Here is a 21,096-nt window from a genome sequence, read left to right on the forward strand (position 1 = left end):
GGAACTTTCCCCTTGTGTATTTTAGGTAGTTGATAAAAGGTATCAAACTCCTTTTTTGAGATAACCTTGTTCTTTAAACCATCTTCAAGAATAGCCAATAGTTGCTTTTGGAAGACCAACGTAGGGTCACCAAGTATGCGGTAACATGTTCTGTCTGCCAGTAGTCTTGCACATTCTGCAGCATACATAGTTCTATCCATCACCACCACATTGCTGCCTTTATCTGATCCTTTTATAACAATCTGTGCATCATTACTAAGACCTTTTTAGTGCCACGTTCTCTTTAGCAGTAAGATTGAATAATATAACAAGCAAATACAATCTCTCGATCATGTGACCAGTTTTGTGAAGACTTGCACATTGTTTTATGTGGTTGTGTGAAAGTAGATCTTAATTTTAAATCTGTAAAGAGGCCTTCACCCATTGGTCTATTACTTTTCATTAGGAGGTCACCTAAGGATATCAAGATTTTCTAAATCCATAGATTCAAAATCTTCCATAGATGTATTCATGATGCTCCTCTGTTGCCTCCTAGTGAACAATGTGTGTAGAACTAACTTCCTTTAACAGGCTTGCATCTTTCATTGTCTCAAACATTCATTTTGCTTGTGGGGCAAAAGGACAAGCCCTTTGACAAAACACTCAGATGATCCAAGTTAAGTTCTTTAGATGACAAGTTTAATATTTATTTGTGTTTTTTTGTTTTGTTTTTGTTGGGCTTCTTGTTCTCTTGATCTTTGTAACCCCTATAGTTGGGGTTAAAAGCAGTCACATTTACCACTCCAGTCACACCAATACACTGCGCCTTTGCAAACCTTTTCATGCGTGTTGTCGCGTTTGGCCCACCTATGAGCATGACTTGCATACGGGACAAGGGTTAATACAGGGGTGCGTAAACTTTTCAGTCTGCGCACCTCTGCCTGCTTGCGCTCCCCACACTTGTCTCCATTGTCAAAAATTTCTGTCAGGCTCTTGATTATATATGCAGATTTAATAAATGTAGTCTTTGGAATACCACCTTAGCCATGTCCCCTGAACCCTCCAAAAAATGTCTTTTTGAAGGTGCATTTAAAAGGGTCTTGTTTGTTCTAGTGTCAGGGAAGGCATATTTTAGTCATCTCTGGCAAAGCGGATGCCTCTCTAACTGCAGTCCTATACACCACAGGCCTGGCCTGGCTTGACAGGCCATAAAAACAATGTATATTTTTAAGGCAATTTTGTAACAAACGTTAACCCCTTGTGTACTAGATTGATTAAAATACCCAATATCTTCTGTTCTATTCATTACAATTAACACGCATTTAGGCTCGTTATGCAGGTGCATTACTAAAAGCGAAATGCAATTATTGTTATATGGATAACTTTTCTGTTAGTGTCAAGCCTTTATTTATTTATTTATTTATTTTTCCCAAACATTTTTATTAGGTATTGAAACATCACTTTACACGCATTGTCATATGTGCATAACATAATACCATAACAGTTGTTTTTCCCTTTTTTCCTTATAAGAGTGGGGGTTGAAACACGAGAGATGGGGGGGGGGGGAGAGGGGGTGGGAGGCGTCCCTGATTACCCACCCATGGGGGTGGCCGACCGTCCGGTCCTTCAGTGGGTCAAGCCTTTATTTTAATTTAACTTTATTGAAAGTAATTAATTATTGTAGAGTTTTATCGAGTGCTTATAACTGGTTCTTTATAATACGGGTGGGGGGTGGGGTTGAATTGTTGAATAAGAGGACTTGATGCCGGCAGCTTAGCTCCTGTTGATGTTCCTCTTGCCAGGGGATGCTGTGCAGACGCAGCACTTCAGTCAGTGGAAGGCATCCCTCTCTGGGTTACAAAGAGGAAACTCTATCCGCAGTGCCTCACTGAAGGAGGGGAAACTCACTTTAACAATGCTTTCATTTACACACACTGACACCTAGGAACGTGATATTGGGACCTATTCGTTAAACCCATATTCTTACAAATAGGAGAGCACCCACAAAACTGAATACAATTTAACGTGATTATATATATATATAAAATGTACATGTAAAGCTGTATGCTGGGTGATAATGGGGAAAGGCGGGGTTGCAGACCTGCCTAAGACATGCAGATGAGCATACAGTTATATTTATATATATATATATAAATATATATATATCATTTTTTTTATTTTGTTGCCGTATTCACTAATGTTTGCATGATCTATCATCTCATTTCTATGAACTTTGCTACAATATTTGTACTTGTTTGATACAGTGTCACTTGGAACATCACAGCCAGAAATACTACCTAGTCAAGCTAGAAGAGTTTTTCTATCATTGCAGAGGGAACTGAATACCTGATACGTAAATAGATGACTGGGACGTATGCAAATAAACCAATTTGTCTATTTTTTATTTTCATATTTTCCAGATATCATGTGCCTCATGACGGGTTTAGTATCGGCTACTTTTGTTTGGGGGTATATAAACAAATTGACCTACTTCTAAATTGGTCTCTTCCAACTCGGCAAAACGATGAAAATAAGCAATGTTTGAATGACGGTTTTGAAATGTGATAACTGCTTGAATCCGGTGAGATGCATCAGTATGAAAACCTGTTACATGGATGGGCTCCTGTGTAACAATAATTGACATGATCTAGTTTTAAGGGCTGAAGGGGAAGGTTGATGGTAAGAACACTGATTTGAACTGGTTTCACTCCAAAGGTAGATTCTTGTTCAATGCCTGTGTTCGTGCCTTGTGTATCCAATTCCGTTTTTACATTGTACCATACTGCCTCCAGCCCGATCATTGCAGTGGCTCTCCTCATCTGACTACCTCTCCACTGCAATGGTAGCACTGGCTCCCCGTGACCTTGTGCAAGTTGCTGTATCTCACGATCTCCATGTGCCAGAGGCCAACCCTGTTGTAAGCTCTTCAGGTCAAACGCATTGGGGTTGCAAAACTCAATGTGCATCGTCATCAATTTTAGATGGGAAAAAATATTCCTATTAAAGTGGGGATATATATTTTTTTCTTTAATGTATAGGTTTTGAGCAGAGCCATGTTGATCCTACACTGAACCCCAGTTCAGAAGTAGATGTCCCCAGCACAAGGGATATATAGGATGGTTGGGTATGGCTGCCTGGCTTGTTCCGGAGGCAACGAATTGGTAACGGGTACTTGATCTGGCCACATTGATTGGCTCGCTGGGCAGGAAGTCTTTCAGAAGCTATCTTAGTTGAGTTCTCCTGGTGTAAGAGTACTGGGATTCTCAAACTAGTAGATAACAAGTTATACAGGCAGCATGGTCGTCACTCGCTGCGAGAGCCTCTCAACTTGTTTGGGGGCTCTGACGATGACACCAGTAATTTAAATTGGTAATCTTAAACCTAAAAAAGGCAGCTTCATTTTGGGGGTTCTACGATGGGAGAAGCCTCCATCGGCATATCGGGGATTCACAAGACTTTGACAACTGGTGGTGGATCTCGATTGGCATGAACTGTCACTCCGGGTCAATGGTTAGTAACTCCAGTCATCGGTGCTTTGTAATCTTCTCCACCCGCCTTTGTGTTTTTTAGTGGGATGACCACATGAGGATTAACCTATTCAGGGCAGTCCCACAATGTTATACATCCATTAAAAAAAAAAAAAAAGTTTTGGTGGGAGAGTTGTCTAAAAGCAGGTTGTCAACGGCTTTTCTTCCCTTTTTGTTTCTGTAAAGATAATTCTTGTGCTTTAATCTCCAATATCTGGTGTGTTCTCACTTTCTGCTGATCAGGAAGCCCTCCATTCCTTTAAAAAAAAAAAAAATCTTTATTGTCCCTGTAATAAAAATGGCGGGGGCTATTAATTATTTTAATTAATCTGGTACTTCAGGTATTAACGTTGGTCAAAAATTGTGTTAAACACAATTGTTTTAATGACAAGTCATTAAACCTGACACCCTGTGTCTGTGCTGATCTACAAAGAGGGCTTAATTAGGTGTTATCACTGGTGGCCCACTAAAAGAGGTGTGTAGCTTGGAAGGCTATAGACAATAGTTGAATCGTGAGCTGTCACCTCATAGAAATCCTTACATTCAAGTATCCCCTGCGCATCATAGTGAGGTCGTGACAAACAGGTCACCACTTAGCCTGAGGACTGTATTAAATATAGGGCATCATGGACCTGACACCTATTCGGAAGTATGACGTTTAGATATTTGCAGTTGTAAAGAGACTGATGAAATAAGGCCAAACACTTAAGGTTTAGGAGGTGGAACGGGACAGATATTCAATTGTCGCTCAAATTTAGGAGCGAGCCGGTCAACAATCGTATTGTTACATACAGCAAACTCTCCTGACCCTATTCATGACTCACGTTATTCCATGTATTATAGGAATAAAGTTATAAGATTTTTGATATATTAAGGCAGACTTTTTTTAAACGTTGCAAGAAAGGGATTTCTCCCCCACCCCCCCCTTAAATCAAACGGTCAGCCGGATTTACGACAGGAGTGAGTTTATGTTTCAATGGGGGAAAAGATAGTACTGAAGTCTCACCACAGTAATATGAAAATCAACAGAGGTGTCTCGGATCAGGCACGTAAATTTTCATCTTTCTACACCAGTGACCTCTGGGAAGAACTTACTTATGATGTGTGGTAACGTAAAGAATTCTGCTATGTTTCTGTTTATTTTAAGAAACTTGTCTGCATTTTTTTTTTATAGCCATATTCTTATAGTTATCTCTTTCTTTAACCTAAGCACTGCATTATATATATATTTTAAAACAAAACTTTTTAATGCTTTGGGCTCTGAATGAACTGTTTGCGCGCTTTGTATAGAGTTGTTACAGGGGCAATGTAATAGGCTTGTTTATTCAGCCCAAAAAACATGCAACACAAAATAACAGAGCTCAGTATAGATAAACCAATGGAAAAAGAAGTCCTTAGCAGGACTTTGCCCTGTTCACAGAATGGGTGGTTCAAGTCCAGGATAGAAACCCAGAGCATGCATAAGAGTCCCAATGTAACAGACCTTTTTGGCAAGCTGTTATCCCTCCAGCGTTTCAGGATATGCTTCTGATTCAGACAGGAACCTGGAACATTTGGGAGCTCCGGGTTCGTCAAACTCCTTAACGAGTCTGCGGGGACCTAGTTAATTAACCCAGCCTTTTCTCAAACTGGAATTAACCAGGTCACTGCTGGACTCCAGACCTATACATAGGCCTCCCAGGCATAGTGCATTCACCCTGTCACAAGAGTATAGTACATTTTCAGACCTGCTTTACTACAACAGATTTATTTTTTTTGTGTTTAAGTGCACAGTTTTTCTTTAATAAACAGGGACCGTAGACCCTGGCAGATGCATATTTTATTTGCATATTTCTTGGGTAGTGGCAGCGGGTATTATTGCAACAGAGTAAAGGGTAAATATTAACTTGTTTTGAAGTACCTTGTGGCGTCGACAGGTGAGTTGGTTAGTTTAGCCATGTGTATTAACCCTGGTTGCATATGTCATGTGCCCACAAGTGTGCTGTTTTGTGGTAGACTGTATATTGGAATGGATTGAGGGGAGATATTACGTTGAGGGACCTTTTTTTGAGGAAGGTGAAAAGTGTGTCCGCTAGATAGCGGCGTATATTAACCCTTGTCCCATATACAGGTCAAGTGGTCACGGTGTGTCCCTTGAGCTGGGACAGGTAGGCTAAAGGTTGAGGAGATATTTGCTGGCCACTCCTCCATTCAGAGGCCCAGGTGACAAGACCATTCTTCATTTTCAAAGAAACTGAAACAGATGTTTGCTTTGTATGAAAACAATTGTTTAGACCATGGCATTTGAGATGTTTTTTCCAAACTACCAGAGGTTGTACCTTTTTTAATAATGTGCTTCTTTTCCTTGCAGTACGTTCTTGTACCTGAAATTCCTGGTCGTCTGGGCACTAGTGTTACTGGCGGATTTCGTCCTGGAGTTCAGATTTGAATACTTGTGGCCCTTCTGGCTTTTCATCAGGAGTGTGTATGATTCCTTCAGATACCAGGGCTTGGTATGTAATATGTAATATGTACCTGTGGGGATTTAGGTGGGTGTCCTTTTAAATACATGAAAACATCTTCCTTTCCCCTTCCTTTTTTTTTTAAATAGTTGTTTGGCTGAGAGTATGTTCCTCCCGAGATAGAGGGGAGCTTTTACTTGCTGTATTGAGCAGCTGGGCTATGTAAAGGTGCAGTCCCACTTAAACAATGCCAATAAATGTGGTCCTAATTGCTACCTTTTTAAACATTCCAGACAGAAGAATTTTTCAAAACAATATGTTACAATCAAACAGAATTGTAATTATGTTTGGAAGTGTACGCTGGGCAATATTGTACAACTTGTGGGCCATACGTACCAAGTCTTCTGGCTTAAGAAGCCTTCCGGCACAATGACTTTAATAGGCTGTAAATATGATGGCAGAACACTGCTTGGTACATAAGGCCCAGCATCTTGAAGGTTGGACTGACATATACTGATCTGTCTTGTCAGGTTAACTGTGGTTTGAGTGCCGTAGGGGTCATCGTGTCCGAGTGCCACGGCCCCTCCGACAGTCGTGACCGCGGTGGCCATTTTTGATGATACAGATGAGTGATCCTCCTGTTTCCTCACTGGGCAGATCGCGTCCTGTGCTCCAATTGAACGCAGGACGTGACCTAACCTGGAAAAAAACAAGCCCTCCTGCTCGTCAGTCATGAGGCTCAGAGTGCCAGTTCTGATGTGGCAATTACATCCTGGGGCTAGCAAAGGGGTTAAAAGGTAATTTAGCTTGTATGATGCGTGCGTTTTAAAGCAAGTTACCTTAACACTTATTTGCAACACCTAAGATTTCCAATCGCCCCCCTCTTTCATTAGGAGTCTACGTTGTACATAAATATGACGGAAAATGTGCAGAAAATAAATTATTTTAAAATATTTCTGATTTTTATGAAGACGCCATCACTTTGTTTCCAGCACTGAAACACATCGCTGGAGTGTGTTTCACTTTGGCCTATGTGAGACTGCACCTTTTTAAGCAATCTATTATTGCTATATTTTCTTGTTAGAAATCAAAACACATTCTGTAGCAATAGGACTAATAGATTTCAATATTTGCTGCCAACATTTTGCGTTCACATCGTTGGTGCAATCTGGCGGGTGCGGGAACGCTTGCCAATTCTAAACCGAGGGCCCTAATTCTTCTATAGGATTTTCTATGTTCTTGTGTCTTAATACTTACAACAGGCTGGGCATGCATGTTAATTGTTATAACAAAGTATTCATATACAGCTTACAGGAAAGAGTACCTTTTTCTAATTTGAAAATGAAGTTTCTTACTTGCCCCCCCCCCCCTCTCACTCCTCTCTCCTCCCCCTCTCCTTCTCTCTCCTCTCCTTCTCTCTCCTCCACTTCTCCTCTCTCCTCCCCTTCTCCTCCTCTCTCTTCTTCTCTCCCCCTTTCCTTTGTCTCTCCTTATTGTCACACTTGTGTCTTATTGCAACACTACAATAATGGTATTAAGCAATAGAAATAAGTCTTAAGAATAGCGGGGTTCTGCCCTGTTATCCAATGTCCCATGTTAAAACACTAAACAAACACAGAATATTGTACATGTTTCTGGCAGGGGTTTGTCACATTGTGTGATGAAAGGACAAATGAATAATAGTAGCTTTTATTCCCCTCTCTACTTGTACAGATGTACTCTGTCAACATACCCTTTATACATTGTACGCAACACATCTGTAGCTGAAATGGGATCGCTGTCCTACAAAGGGGCAGTCCATATAAAGACTGCTAATGTTGCATGAAAAAATTATTATTTTAACTCATTTGGTGTAATCCTCCTTTAAAGCACTCGACTGCAATTTGAGTTGGTCACATTACTCCCCTTTATTTTCTGTGCTGTAAGCCTGGTTTCCTACCGCACGAAAGATTCGTAATCTCTGTGTTTGCAACCAGTAAATTCAGGTGGCCTGTGAGATTAAAGGAGGATTGATGAGGCAGGTCCTGTGTTCTTGCTTGACAGATATTTGTTTGAGACCTTGGCAGCACTAACAATCTACACAATGTAACAATGTCTCATGTAACGATGGTGAGACAAGTTCGAAGGCATTGCTTCTATGTAATGGCACTATCAATCATGGTTGTGTAGCTATCTAATTCTCTGTCCTATCTAATATAACGATCAGATTAGGAACCATAGGACTGGACCACGTTGTAGGTAGTAACTGTTTCCTTGGTACCAGCCCCCCCCCCCCCCCACCCAGAGCTGAACCGCATTAATCAAAGCTATGGGGACCACATTGTTCCTGGTGTTTAGTTGTGCAATTCTATCACTAGAATTCTTGTGCGGGAGAAACTATTCGGCCACTCGGGTCAGCCTCACTCTGGTGACCAATAGAAAGCCGTGACATCATTGTGAGGCGGCAGTGCCGCTTCTGACCCTGCAGTGTTTCCTGGAAAGTGCTAGTAAAAGTAAGAACTATCTTGGCAGTCAGGGGTTACCTGGTGCTTTAACGGTGCATCTCATTCAATATTCTCTACTTTCCAGAGCTGAGTAGCGTTGATTTCCGCTCCAAGGTGCCCTGCTTCCCGAGATACTTCCCGGTTACTTCCTGGTCCCTCAATCGCACATGGACCAGAAAGCTGCAACGCAACCAGGGGGTCCCCACAACTGAAATTATTGCAGTACAGCTCCAGGAAACCCCTTGCTTCATAACCATATAAAAAAACATTTTTTAAAAGAGGTGAAATGGCACCTTTTCAGCACAATGGCTCTGCTCCGGGGGCCCTCTTGTTAATGGGTCCGGTACTTCCTAACCTGAAGCTAATGCACACTTGTGTATTTTTTTTTTTATGGCTGCTACTCCTATTCAGGGTAGTGAGCAGTTGTAAAAAGAAATGAAATATATGAAGCCGTGTGGTTTTCATGTAGTCATTTGTTTCTTTAATTCTGCAACCTAAGAAATCTAACACCTTTTTTATTCTGTTTCTGTTTCAGGCCTTTTCAGTATTTTTTGTGTGTGTAGCGTTCACTTCAGATATAATATGTCTTCTATTTATACCAGTACAATGGCTATTTTTTGCTGCCAGTACCTATGTATGGGTACAGTATGTGTGGCACACAGGTAAGTTTGCCTACTTTTATTACCGCATGCTTACGGCTTTCAGTAAAACGTCTGCAGATTCCGTATATTATAAAGGTGCAGTCCCAACGGGAACTAATGGCAGTGACATGTTTAATAGGTTCAGTGAAAAATACTTGCATATTATTAACACACGCACACACACTTTTTTTTGAACTTTACATTTCCATGGTAAGTGCTGTGCAGGGTTTTGGGAAATCTTGAGAGCATTTGCGAAGTCTACAGTTAAATAGTTTATATTTCCTTTTGCTAATTACTGTACCATGCCATCTTCTGTCAAACAAATAAACCGAAGTGTGTGATGAGCATTAATTCACACCACTCAAAAAAAACAATCCCAGGATCACTGTGTAGTGATGGCAGTGCCATGTTTAAGGGGTTACATCTGGGGGATTAATGTATTTAAAAAAATTTTTTAATTCAAATCCTGATCTAACATTGGTTTGTAAACGTGCTGAGCTGAGACAAGCGAGGAGATGTGATTTCCTCCAGCTGCTCCCTTCAGCTAAGATCACTGTGTTAAGTGGTGTTTGCACAGAGCGTGTGTCCCCCCCCCCCAAATAAATGCAGCTTGTGATTTCTCTCGAGTTAACAAAAGCAGACAGATATTTGCTTTTAATTGTGTAAAAGGCATTGCACTTTTTTTTATTTATATCTCTATCTCAGAGTGTACATATGTATGTTTTTCTTTAGCCCTAGGAGGGAATGCCCCTTTTAATGTAATTTGTGTAATGACCTTGAACCAGAGTTGTGACTGCGTACAAGGAAACACAAACCCTTTCGCTGCAGCAACACATTACGAACAATGCACCACAGGAGTCCCTCAAAGTAAAAAGGGTTCACAAGGAATAGAAACAAGAAGAGGAAAATGGGTATTTTGTTGGTTTTGCTCACTACCTGGGACTGCCCTTTTACATTTTGAGCTCCACTACATTTTCCCGGGGGCTTTGTCTCGCTTTTCCCCTTATTTTTTCTATTCCTTGTGAACCGTTTTTACTTTGAGGGACTCTTGTGGTGCATTGTAATGTGTTGCTGGTGGTGTAAGGGTTTTGTGTCATTACACAATGACATTGAAGGGACACTTCCTCCTAGGACCAAAGAAAACAGTGACATTTTGTTTTATAAGTTAAATGTAGGACTGGCACCATTTTTATAGAAATCGAACAATAATAAGAATGTTTAAATAATTATATGTCTCCATGGTAACCTAATACTTAGCACTGTTTTATACCAGTGGTGGGCAGCATGAGATGCTTCAAGGGCTAGCTAGCAGCCCACCAAGGGCTAAGTTACCCTTGGGGAGGGCTGCTCAGCTCCAGTCCCCCTAACAGGACTGGTTTCCAGGATATACCAGCTTAAGCACAGGTGGCTGTCAAAGACCCGTGCTGAAGCAGGGATATCCTGAAAACCTGACCTGTTGGTGGCCTTGAGGACTGAAGTTGGCCTCCCCTGGTTTCTACACACTATCTAATCTCGTTTGTGATTGTAAACGGTTATGTATGCACGAAGATGGTTCACCCAGAGTCTCTCTTTGATTTTGATTAATGATGGCAGCATAATTTGTTTAAAGCTATTAAGTGGAAAGAACAATTACCCGATAACATTTTAAATGAAGCGGGCTTAGAGAATTAAAACCGCTGCATTTTTACACGAGAAGCAAATACGTGAAAGTTTTAATTTAGGGGGAATTGAGTCCCAGTAAGGCAGCTGATCGCTTTTATAAGAGGTTTCCACTTGTTACGGACGATTGCCCCTCAAACTACATTTATCTTCTTGGGAGATTCTCTGCTTTGGAAAGACGCGATTATACTTTAATAATTTTCTCTTTTTTTTTTTTGATTTTTTTTTTTTTAATCCCTACTAGTAACTTGATTTGTACCTGAAATGCATTCTCTATTTTTACCCTTTCTATTTCTGACTCGCTAATGTCCTCAGGTTCATATACTTCTCCTCCTTCCTTTTCAAATTTGAATGTTGCTATGGTAGATTTCTTGGGCTATTTCCCACATACCAAAGTATTTGGTTAAATGGAAATAAATAATCTCGAATACAGAGATTAATAATAATCTATATGACTTGATTCTGCTCTTCTCTGTAATAAATACGTTGCCCCATCTATCCTGCACTCCATAAGTACCTGCTTTTAAAGGTGCAATCCACACACTACCACAAAACAACCCTTTGTAGATGCTGTACATTTAAATGTCTTCCCTAAACAAATCATTTTGCTTCTAGCAAAGGTGTGTGTGTGTGTGTCTCTCTGTGTGTGTGTGTGTGTCTCTCTGTGTGTCTCTCTGTGTGTCTGTGTGTGTGTCTGTGTGTGTGTGTGTGTGTGTGTGTGTGTGTGTGTGTCTCTGTGTGTGTGTGTGTGTCTCTGTGTCTGTGTGTGTGTGTCTGTGTGTGTGTGTGTGTCTGTGTGTGTGTGTCTCTGTGTCTGTGTGTGTGTCTCTGTGTCTGTGTGTGTGTCTCTGTGTCTGTGTGTGTGTGTGTGTCTGTGTCTGTGTGTGTGTGTCTCTGTGTCTGTGTGTGTGTCTCTGTGTCTCTGTGTGTGTGTGTGTGTCTCTCTGTGTCTCTGTGTCTCTGTGTCTCTGTGTCTCTGTGTCTCTGTGTCTCTGTGTGTGTGTCTGTGTGTGTGTCATTAACCATTGATAACAATTTCTTCAGTGCCTCTTAATGGGGGCGGATCCCACCCTGTCCTTACCGAGAACCAGTAAAGATGGAAGAAGGTAACAGTGTGGGCTCTGCCTGTGCAAACTCTTGTTGAACACGGTGACCTCAGGGAGAGGAAATCAAACCCCCTCCCAAGTCTGCTTGTTATGTTTACATAACTTTAAGGCAATTGGATGCCCTGTTTAAATCCTTTGCTAATGGCTGGTTAAGGGGCTACATTTGGGGGGTGAAGGTGTTGGATTCTGCGTTGAAAAAAAAAAAAAAAGGCATCAATCACCCAGTTGTGACCCCCTAACTGGCTATTGGAAATCAGGGCTACCAGAAATATCATGCCCTATTGAAACCATTTTTTTTCCCCCGTTGTGTAAACCTGGAGAGCAGAGATCTGGGAGGGGGTCAGTTTTTTGTTGTTGCTGCTCCCTTCTGTCTTGTATCCTAGTGTTGAACAATAGTTTCTTGGTTCTCTGAGGACAGTGTGAGAAGGGTGAAGGTGACTGACACTCGCAGAGGAATGTTGTGCATTTGTGTTTTTGAAGTAAATGTCTTCTGATAAAAGATGCATTTCCTGTTTCTTTTTAAACAGAAAGAGGGGTATGTTTACCCACAGTCTCGCTATGGATACTGTTTGTATATATTGAAGCAGCAATTAGGTTTAAAGACCTGAAGAATTTCCACGTGGACCTCTGCCGTCCGTTTGCAGCACACTGGTAGGACTGTTTTCTATATATCGTTTTGGTTGGCGTGCGCTCAAATGAAAGTAAATGATATTCTTGTATACAGGGCAGTCTAAAGAAAAAGTATTTCTCCCGAACCTAGCTCCCATTTCAAACCCAAAGACAAATGTTCATGAAAGTTAACATGCATAGCGCCCACGTGGCCACCTCCCAGTCCTCAAGGGCCACCAACAGGTCAGGTTTTCAGGATATCCCTGCTTCAGCACAGATGGCTGCCGGAATGACTGAGCCACTGATTGACCCAGCTGTGCTGAAGCAGGCATATCCTGAAAACCTGACCTGTTGGTGGCCTTTGAGGACTGGAGTTGCCCTCCCATGTATAGCGCAATCAAAAGTTGTAACGTATCACACATTGTTTTGACTACCTCTTTGGTTCCACAGGGGCCTGCAACACATTTTACTTTGAGATGCTGCCTCTTAGGACACCCAAGGGCTTAAATTAAATTCTAATTAAAATGCTTTCTCATTCAATGTTATGACTTTCAGAGACACGGCCTGTAGTTTGCGAAATGTAATTATGATGTAGCTATTTTGAAGCGTGCATGTAATTAATAAGACTTTTGGAAGGCGACAATGCAATAAACCCAGCCTGGTGATGGGAAAGTGGAGATTTAAAGGGGGGGGGGGGGGTTTTGGTGCAAATTTTCAGCTTCTGCGTTTCGGGGGGAAAATTAAATTCCTCGCAAAGCTTTCTTAACGTGTATAATATGACCTGGTTGTAAAAAGGGGGGACGACATGGATAAAATGGGATGGACACGTGTGGGGTTTTGTGTGCGCGTTTAAACCCCCACACTATTTTTTGTGTACAGTATGCACATGATTTACCTTGTTTCGATTCCTCTTCCAGTATTGGATATCCTGTGGTCACTTTGGGCTTCGGATTCAAAAGCTACGTCAGCTATAAAATGCGGTTAAGAAAACAGAAGGAGGTGCAGAAAGAGAACGAGTTTTATATGCAACTTCTGCAGCAGGCTCTACCCCCCGAGCAGCAAATGCTGCAGCGCCAAGAAAGGGAGGCAGAAGAAGGTACCTTTCCTGATGCAATGATTTATATACCAATGGTCCATTCAGCGGTTATCTGCACTTTAAAGCCCACATCACCCTCTTCACCCACTATTCAAATTGTGAACCGCTGCACTGTAATCACAAGGGTCCCCACAGCAAAGAATCTAAGGGTGCGGGGGACTCCAGTCCTCAAGCACCCACCTGCCCTCCTGAAAATTAAGCCACCTGTGCTGAAGCTTGGATATCCTTCAAATCTGACCTGTTTGACTGGAGTTGAGCACCTCAGCCCTAGATATTGAATTGGGTACCTTTGCCAGTACTTGCAAGTAAAAAGGTGCCAATCGGAAGCTGCAGTGTTATCTCATGATGTCACAGCTTTCTATTGGTTACCAGATTTGAGGTTGCCCCCAGTGGCTGCATTTTCTCCTGGACAAGAATGTGCAAGGGGAATGTCACATTGAAAGATCACTGGAACTGGCAGGGTCCTTAACTTGGAGTGCTGTAATTCAGCTCCCTTGTTTCAAGTAAGGTCAATGTATATTGATGGTAAAAATAAATAAAAAAGCAGTATAGATTAGTGCTTTTAAAAGCAGCCATTTTTTCATTGTAGTTATCGCGCATTGCCCGAACTCGTCTTTTCCTAGGTTAATAACGTTGTCCATAAATATAGGGGAAAAACTGGGAATGCGCAGAAATGTGGACACACAACTGCTAAACCATTAACCCTCCAGTGGATAATTTGTCCTTGGCGGCAGTGGTGTGGAGTGTTTGGATGGGGGGGGGGAAATGGCGAGGTGGCGTTTGATTAAATCTTGGAACTTTACTCAAAGACCACTGCTAAAATGGTAAGGAAGGGGTTACATGACTGTGCTTCTGTTTTTATTGTATGTTGCGAAGTGGGACTAGAGCCATTGGAGTCACAGGAATTGTAGGGACAGCTGGTGACATGTAGTGTAACACGTGGCATCTTCTCATTCAGATCTGCCAGTATAAATGGTGCCATTCTTCCCAGTAAACCGCCCTGCTCGGTGTTTAGCCCCTTCCACTTAATCCCTTCTCTACCTCCCTCTGTGACATTCGGGGGTATTTTTTATTTTCTTAGTGTAATTTATTTAGAAACACCTTTAACGCGTAATTAAATAATTTGGAAGGTATTTTGTTTTAACATTTGTTAAATAAAACCGTTAATGAGATCTTTCCTATTGAACAGATATTTATCTCTATCACAATAAATGTATCACTATGGGAAATGTTATAGCCCAACCTGAAGGGCTGCACCGCTAACCTTCAAGTTATAAATCCGACCTATATAAGAAGTCGGAATGATATAATGGACAGCGCTTCCTGTGTACGCAGCGCTGTACATAGAATGTTTGCAGGCACATCTCCCTGCCCGTAGAGCTTACAATCTGTTTTTTGGTGCCTACGGCACAGGGAGATGAAGTGACCTGCCCATGATCACAAGGAGCTGACACTGGGATTAGTGAGGTTCCCTTAATTCACTCTGTCATTATCAGTCAGTGCCTTTACTCACTGAGCCACTCCTCCCTATAATACGTTTCTGACGCTAGACCGCAAATCATTTTACACTTCCAGTTTAAAACTGAAATGAAGCCAGATTTCCTGGTAAGTGACTCTCGCCTAAGCCCATGTATTTAATATGCTGGGGAAATGTCTTCACGGGACAGGGGATGAAATCCATTTCATTAAAATTAATGGTACTAAAATGTTCTCCAGCGTGGAGAAGTCTGCTTTAAAGCACATATAATACGGGCCTCTCAATCACCACATCTCCAGTTAAGACGCATGCAGTAGAGCGCTCATACTGACACAAATGGCTTGTAGCTTAGCATAGTCACGGTTCCCCCTACCCCATAACATTAACTTTTTTGTTTCCTTTTTTTTTATGTGCATCACAGCTGCCAAAGGTTTATCTGAACTGGACTCTTCAATACTGTTACAGCACAACGGAGGCATCTCATCGAATAAAAAAATCTCCACCACATTACCAGAGCTCGAGTATAAAGAAAAGGGCAAAGAGAAAGACAAGGAAGTCAAAAGACACAACCTGGGGATAAACAATAATATCCTGCAGCCTGTAGACTCTAAAGTACAAGAGATTGAATACATGGAGAACCATATCAATAGTAAACGACTGAATAACGATCTGCTAGGCAGCACAGAAAACCTCTTAAAAGAGGACCCATGCACTGCGTCCTCTAAAAACTACAAGAACACCACGGGGACGGCAAACTCGTCTCCTCGCAGTCACAGCACGTCCAACGGGACCATCCCCTCCTCGTCCAACAAGAACGACAAGAAACAGAAATGCACTAGTAAGAGTCCAAACGCACACAAGGACCCAATAGAAAATTGTATCCCGAACAACCAGCTGAGCAAACCTGATACGTTAGTAAGGTAAGTGGCACAGGTGCTGTTCTGTTCAGGGGGAAGTCCCTCCCAGGATGCAGGTATATAAAGGCAGTGGCATGTTTAATAGAGCCACACAGCTTTCACCTAACCTATTAAAGGTGGAATCCTACGTAGCCGGCCGAAAACCACCTTTTTATCAAGATTTTAGCTGTTGAATTGGCTTCCTTTGATAAATGTAACCATGCTACTAACAAATATTTTAGTGCTTTTATTTTTGGTAAATTATTTACAACTTTAATTTAGTAGGGCTTCTGACTGGGGGGGGGGGGTGTGTGTTGTACACTGCTCTAGATAGAAGTTTGCAGACACAATGTCTTCAGTTCTGAAGAGCTTACAATCTAATTTTGGGGCCTGGGTCACAGGGAGGTAGTGATTTACATAAGGTGAGCCGACACTGGCACTCTAAGTATTCATATAACTAATACACACTACAATTGTTGTATCTTCTACGGACATTTTTTTAAATATTATTTCCCTCCTCTCCCTCCCTCATTTCAGTATGTTTACTGGGTTAAATCTAAAGGATTGACACTATTTTTATTTCTTTATTTTTAAACCAAAGTCGACTCTCTTTGAAAAATGGTTCAGTTGTTAACATGATGTGAAGACATAAACGGTTTGTTTTCATCTGGCTGCTCCCTTCACATGTACAGCGAGCTTGTTCTAGCAAATCACTCTCGCTCCCACCTTCACCTTTACTGGCCATTTGTCAGACAGATTACAATCTCTAAAGCAGGGGTGGCCAACTGCCAGTCCTCAAAGGCCACCAACAGGTCAGGTTCTCAGGATATCCCTGCTTCAGGACAGATGGCATCTCAAAAGCTGGCATAACTTGCATCTTATTTATAAAAATGTTTTACCAGGAAGTAATACATTGAGTTACCTCTTGTTTTCAAGTATGTCCTGGGCACAGTTATAACAATACATATAAAAAGAAAGGAACAGTGGTTCCAATGTCAGTGCTCCAGAGCAGTGGGGGGCGGCGCGGGCGGTCGCCGAGGCCCCGCGCTCTTCCCCAGGGCATTTAAATTAAATGCGGGGTGATCACGTGAGGCCTCTGCAACATCAACTTACCTTGACTCTACCGTTGTCCAGACTCTTCTCCATGGTACCATGGGGGAAGGAATAGGCGGTGCACTGTCTCATAAAAACAATGGAGGATGGATCGCTCAAAAAAAAAAAACATTAGTGGATAGTCGGCAGCATACTAAAAAACGAAACGGCGGAGAAACCTCTAACGCTTTTCGCGCATACGTGCACTTTGTCAAAGAGCTCTTTTATTGTGGCGTCTTTTCTACTCTTTGAAGCGCCGATAGGTGTGAAACGCGTTGGTGTTTTGTAATCCTGTTATGTGCCAATAAACTTTACAAATGGCTTACTTGCCACCTTGTAGTATCCTTCTGACTGTACCGCCATTTTTTCTCTCATCAACTCCTAGATGGACCCAACATAATTATTTTAACAAAGGTAATGAAGCTGAAAAGCATAACTCGGTTAAAGCAGCAAAACATGAAATCTTATGGTATTGGATAATAGAGTGTTTTTTTTTTTGTTTTTTTTAATTCAACTCATGCCATTTTTTTGTTTCAATTTTTTTTATTGTTTTGGAGAGACATAACAAATATATAGTCTTGGAATACATGTGATGTTTTAACAGTGTCACTTGTCCATACAACAAAGGGCATTAACAGTTCGTCATCATTACTGAAATAAAATATTTGCTATAACACGGTTTTTGAATAAGTGTGGTCTGTCTTCTTATTTCCGGTTGTGTTAGGGAAGCAGCCGCTTCCGTAGGCGTCTCTCATGAGCTTAACAAAGGAAAGAGAAGAACGTAGAAAAGAAGAAAAAGAAGGGGGGGGGAGGGCGAGCCCATTTGTCTGGTCTTTCTGTATTTATTTCTATGGGGTTCCTAGTTTCCTGGCCATATTTCCCAAATTTTGTGAAATTTGTCAGTTTTCTGGCTCAACTGTGCTGTGAGGAGCGCCATCATCTTTATTTCCCTTAGTCTCCGTAGGACCGTCTGCCTAGAAGGCGCATTCACCTTTTTCCAGGCAGCCGCAATAACACAGCGGGCAGCTGTCATTACATGAGTTATCATCTTACTTTCTGCCGTTCCTAATTCATCTATTGGTTTGGCCAGCACCATGGTCAGCGGTTCCACCTCAACCTCCACCCCTAGGTACTCTCTGATCAATGTTTGTATCATGACCCAGAATACCTGAATTTTTGGGCAACTCCACCAAATATGAACCATATCTCCTTTTTGCCCGCATCCCCTCCAGCACAAATCCGGGGACCCGGGGAAGATCTTAGCCAGCCTGCTCGGGGTTGGGTACCAATGAAATAGAATTTTATAAATATTCTCTTTGATAGTGGTGCAGATTGACATTTTTGCAGCTACCTCCCAAATGTCCTCCCAGTCTTCTCTATCGATCTCTATTCAAATCTTCTGCCAATTTGATCATATAGCTATGTTGGGAACAACCCGCTGATCGCGCCAGGCCGAGATATATCTCTGAAATCAGCCCTTTACAGTAGTATCCTTTCCTACACAGTCTTTCAAAATTTGTTAAAGGTTTGAATGCCGAATCTTTGGAGACTGATTGCAGGTAGTGCCTGATTTGGAGGTAACCAAACACTGGTATATTTATGATTTGGTGTTTCTTCTCCAGTGCCTGGAGTGGTAGAATTATACCGTTATCTACAAAGTCGTCAGCTACCATCAACTTTAACGTCTTAAATTTATTGAGTCTCTGTGGGAGCCAGCCTGGGGGGAATTCAGGGTTGTGGAATATAGGGGTTAGTAGTGTTGTACTGGCTGTCAGACCATATTTATCTTTATTTCTAGACCATATCCGCCATGTACATTTCATTGCTCCCAGTTTCAATGTTTCCAAGAGGGTCTCTCCTCCCCTCTCGGTCCACATAGCGGCCGGGAGAGAGAGAGGTCTCGTATAGGTAGACTCAAGTCCCACCCAGCAACTGGTGGTTGGATCGTTGTTCCACATTATTGCTTGTTTGAGTTGGGCCGCCAAATAGTATTTAATGATATCCGGGACTGCCAAGCCTCCGCAATCTTTTGGGGCTTGCATAATAGATCTAGCTACCCTGGGTCTTTTATTTTGCCAGATAAATTTGAAAATTCTGTTTTGTATATTTTTAAGCTCCGGCATTGGAATATCTATAGGAAGAGTCTGGAAATAATACAGGAGCCTTGGTAGGATATTCATTTTGATCGTGGCCATTCTTCCTAACCAAGATATCTGGTATTCGTTCCAGCTCTGGAGGTCCTTTTTTAGCCTCTCAAATAAAGGTGGGTAGTTATGTTTGTATAGCGAATTATACTCCCTTGTTATTTGGATTCCTAAGTATTTGATCTTTGTGGAGTTCCACCTATATTTAAAATTTGCTTGTAGTAATTTAACTTCAGAATCCGATAGGGTTAGGTTCAATGCATCCGACTTATCCATGTTGATTTTATATCCCGAGATTTTGCTAAATTTATCTAGTTGTGAATGTAAGTTCGGGAGTGAAATCAAGGGGTTGGCGAGAGTTAGGATAATGTTGTCGGCAAATAGGGATATTTTGTAGTTTGTCTCTCCTATTACAATTCCGTTTATGTTTTTTTCGTCTCTAATTAATTGTTGCTGCCAAGGGTTCGATAGAGCGCAAACAGAAGCGGAGACAAGGGGCATCCCTGTCGAGTACCATTCTTTGTTTATAGGGTTTTAGTCTCCTCCTGGGAGTTTCACTATAGCCGTGGGAGATCTCTATAGGGCTCTGACCCCTTCTAGATATGGGCCCTGAAATCCATATTTAAGTAGGGTTTGGTCTAGGAAGTCCCACCTAATCCTGTCGAATGCTTTTTCCGCATCCAAGCTCAACGAGTGGCCTTTGTGGATGAGAGATGTACATGGTCGATTATGTCTATAATTTTCCTAGTATTGTCTGAGGCCTGTCTGCCGGAAATAAACCAGACTTGATCTATATGTATCAGGCTTGGGAGTATGGGGGTCAGTCTATTTGCAAGAATTTTGCTGAACAGTTTTTGATCCGAATTAAGGAGGGCTATGGGGCGATAGTTACCATACTGTAGTGGGTCTCTCCCTTCCTTTGGTATGATTGCTAAATTAGCTCTAGACATAGATGGTGGGATGACTGTTCCTTCCAGAAACGCATTAAACATATCAAGTAGATACGGGGCCAGGACCGCCTTAAATTTTTTGTAGTACTGATTGGAGAATCCATCCTGGCCTGGCGTTTTGCTGGGTTTTAATTGGCCGATTTGCATCTATCAATTCTTCTAGGGAGATTTCTTTATTTAGGTCTGAGAGGTTACTTTCCGAAAGTGTCGGGAGATTACACGCTTCCAAGTATGTATGGATAGCCTCTGTGTCTGATGATTTGTTTTTGGGAAAATGTAGGTTATATAGTTTGTTATAATAGTCCGAAAATTCGTTCGCTATTTGCGTCTCACAAAGTGTCTTCGTACCTGATTTTGTCAAAATAGCTGATATTTGGGATTTAGCTCTCATACCTCGCAATTTGGAGGCGAGTAATCGGTCGGCTTTATTACCTTTATCGTAATAGTTTTGTTTGGTCCACCGCAACGCCCTCTCCACTTCATCCATTTGGGTCTGCTTAAGTTCAGATCTAGTTTTGTCCAGCAATTTGAATAGTTTTTTCGAGGGATTAGTTTTATGTTTCTGCTCCAAAAGTTGGACTTTCTCAGCTAGCTCATTATAGAGTTTTTGCTTTATTTTTTTTCTTATGTGATGCTATGGAGATGATATTCCCTCTGATTGTCGCCTTATGGGCTTCCCATAACATTGCTGGTGACTCTACAGAGCCCTTATTCAGCGTGAAGTATTCTCTGAGTTTTTGTTTAATCTCTATTTCTACATCTACTTGATTTAACAGAGAATCATTCAGTTTCCAATTATATTGGTTAGTTCTATAGAAGGGGAGGGAGAGTGTCATCAAGACCGGGGCGTGATCCGACCAAGATATTGATCCTATGTCTGACTGGGAGGTTGCCTGGAAGATATCTTTAGTACCCAGAAAATAATCAATCCTTGAGTAGGTTTGGTGTGGGGGGGAGAAATAGGAGAAGTCCCGCTGCCCCTTGTGCTGTGCCCTC

At 41.7% G+C, this 21,096-nt stretch overlaps 1 protein-coding gene across 2 annotated transcripts in view; it reads left to right on the forward strand.

Moving 5' to 3' along the window:
* The window catches only part of MACO1 (macoilin 1), a 76,138-nt gene that overhangs the window by 17,000 nt on the left and 38,042 nt on the right, over window positions 1-21,096 (forward strand). For both annotated transcript variants that reach the window (XM_075603736.1, XM_075603737.1), the window contains 5 exons: window positions 5,857-5,998; window positions 8,966-9,092; window positions 12,364-12,487; window positions 13,363-13,541; window positions 15,440-15,938. In XM_075603736.1, the coding sequence (XP_075459851.1) occupies window positions 5,857-5,998; window positions 8,966-9,092; window positions 12,364-12,487; window positions 13,363-13,541; window positions 15,440-15,938 (1,071 nt within the window). The remainder of the gene's footprint in view (window positions 1-5,856; window positions 5,999-8,965; window positions 9,093-12,363; window positions 12,488-13,362; window positions 13,542-15,439; window positions 15,939-21,096) is intronic.

The sequence above is a fragment of the Ascaphus truei genome, chromosome 6, assembly GCF_040206685.1.
Source record: "Ascaphus truei isolate aAscTru1 chromosome 6, aAscTru1.hap1, whole genome shotgun sequence".
Taxonomy (NCBI): domain Eukaryota; kingdom Metazoa; phylum Chordata; class Amphibia; order Anura; family Ascaphidae; genus Ascaphus; species Ascaphus truei.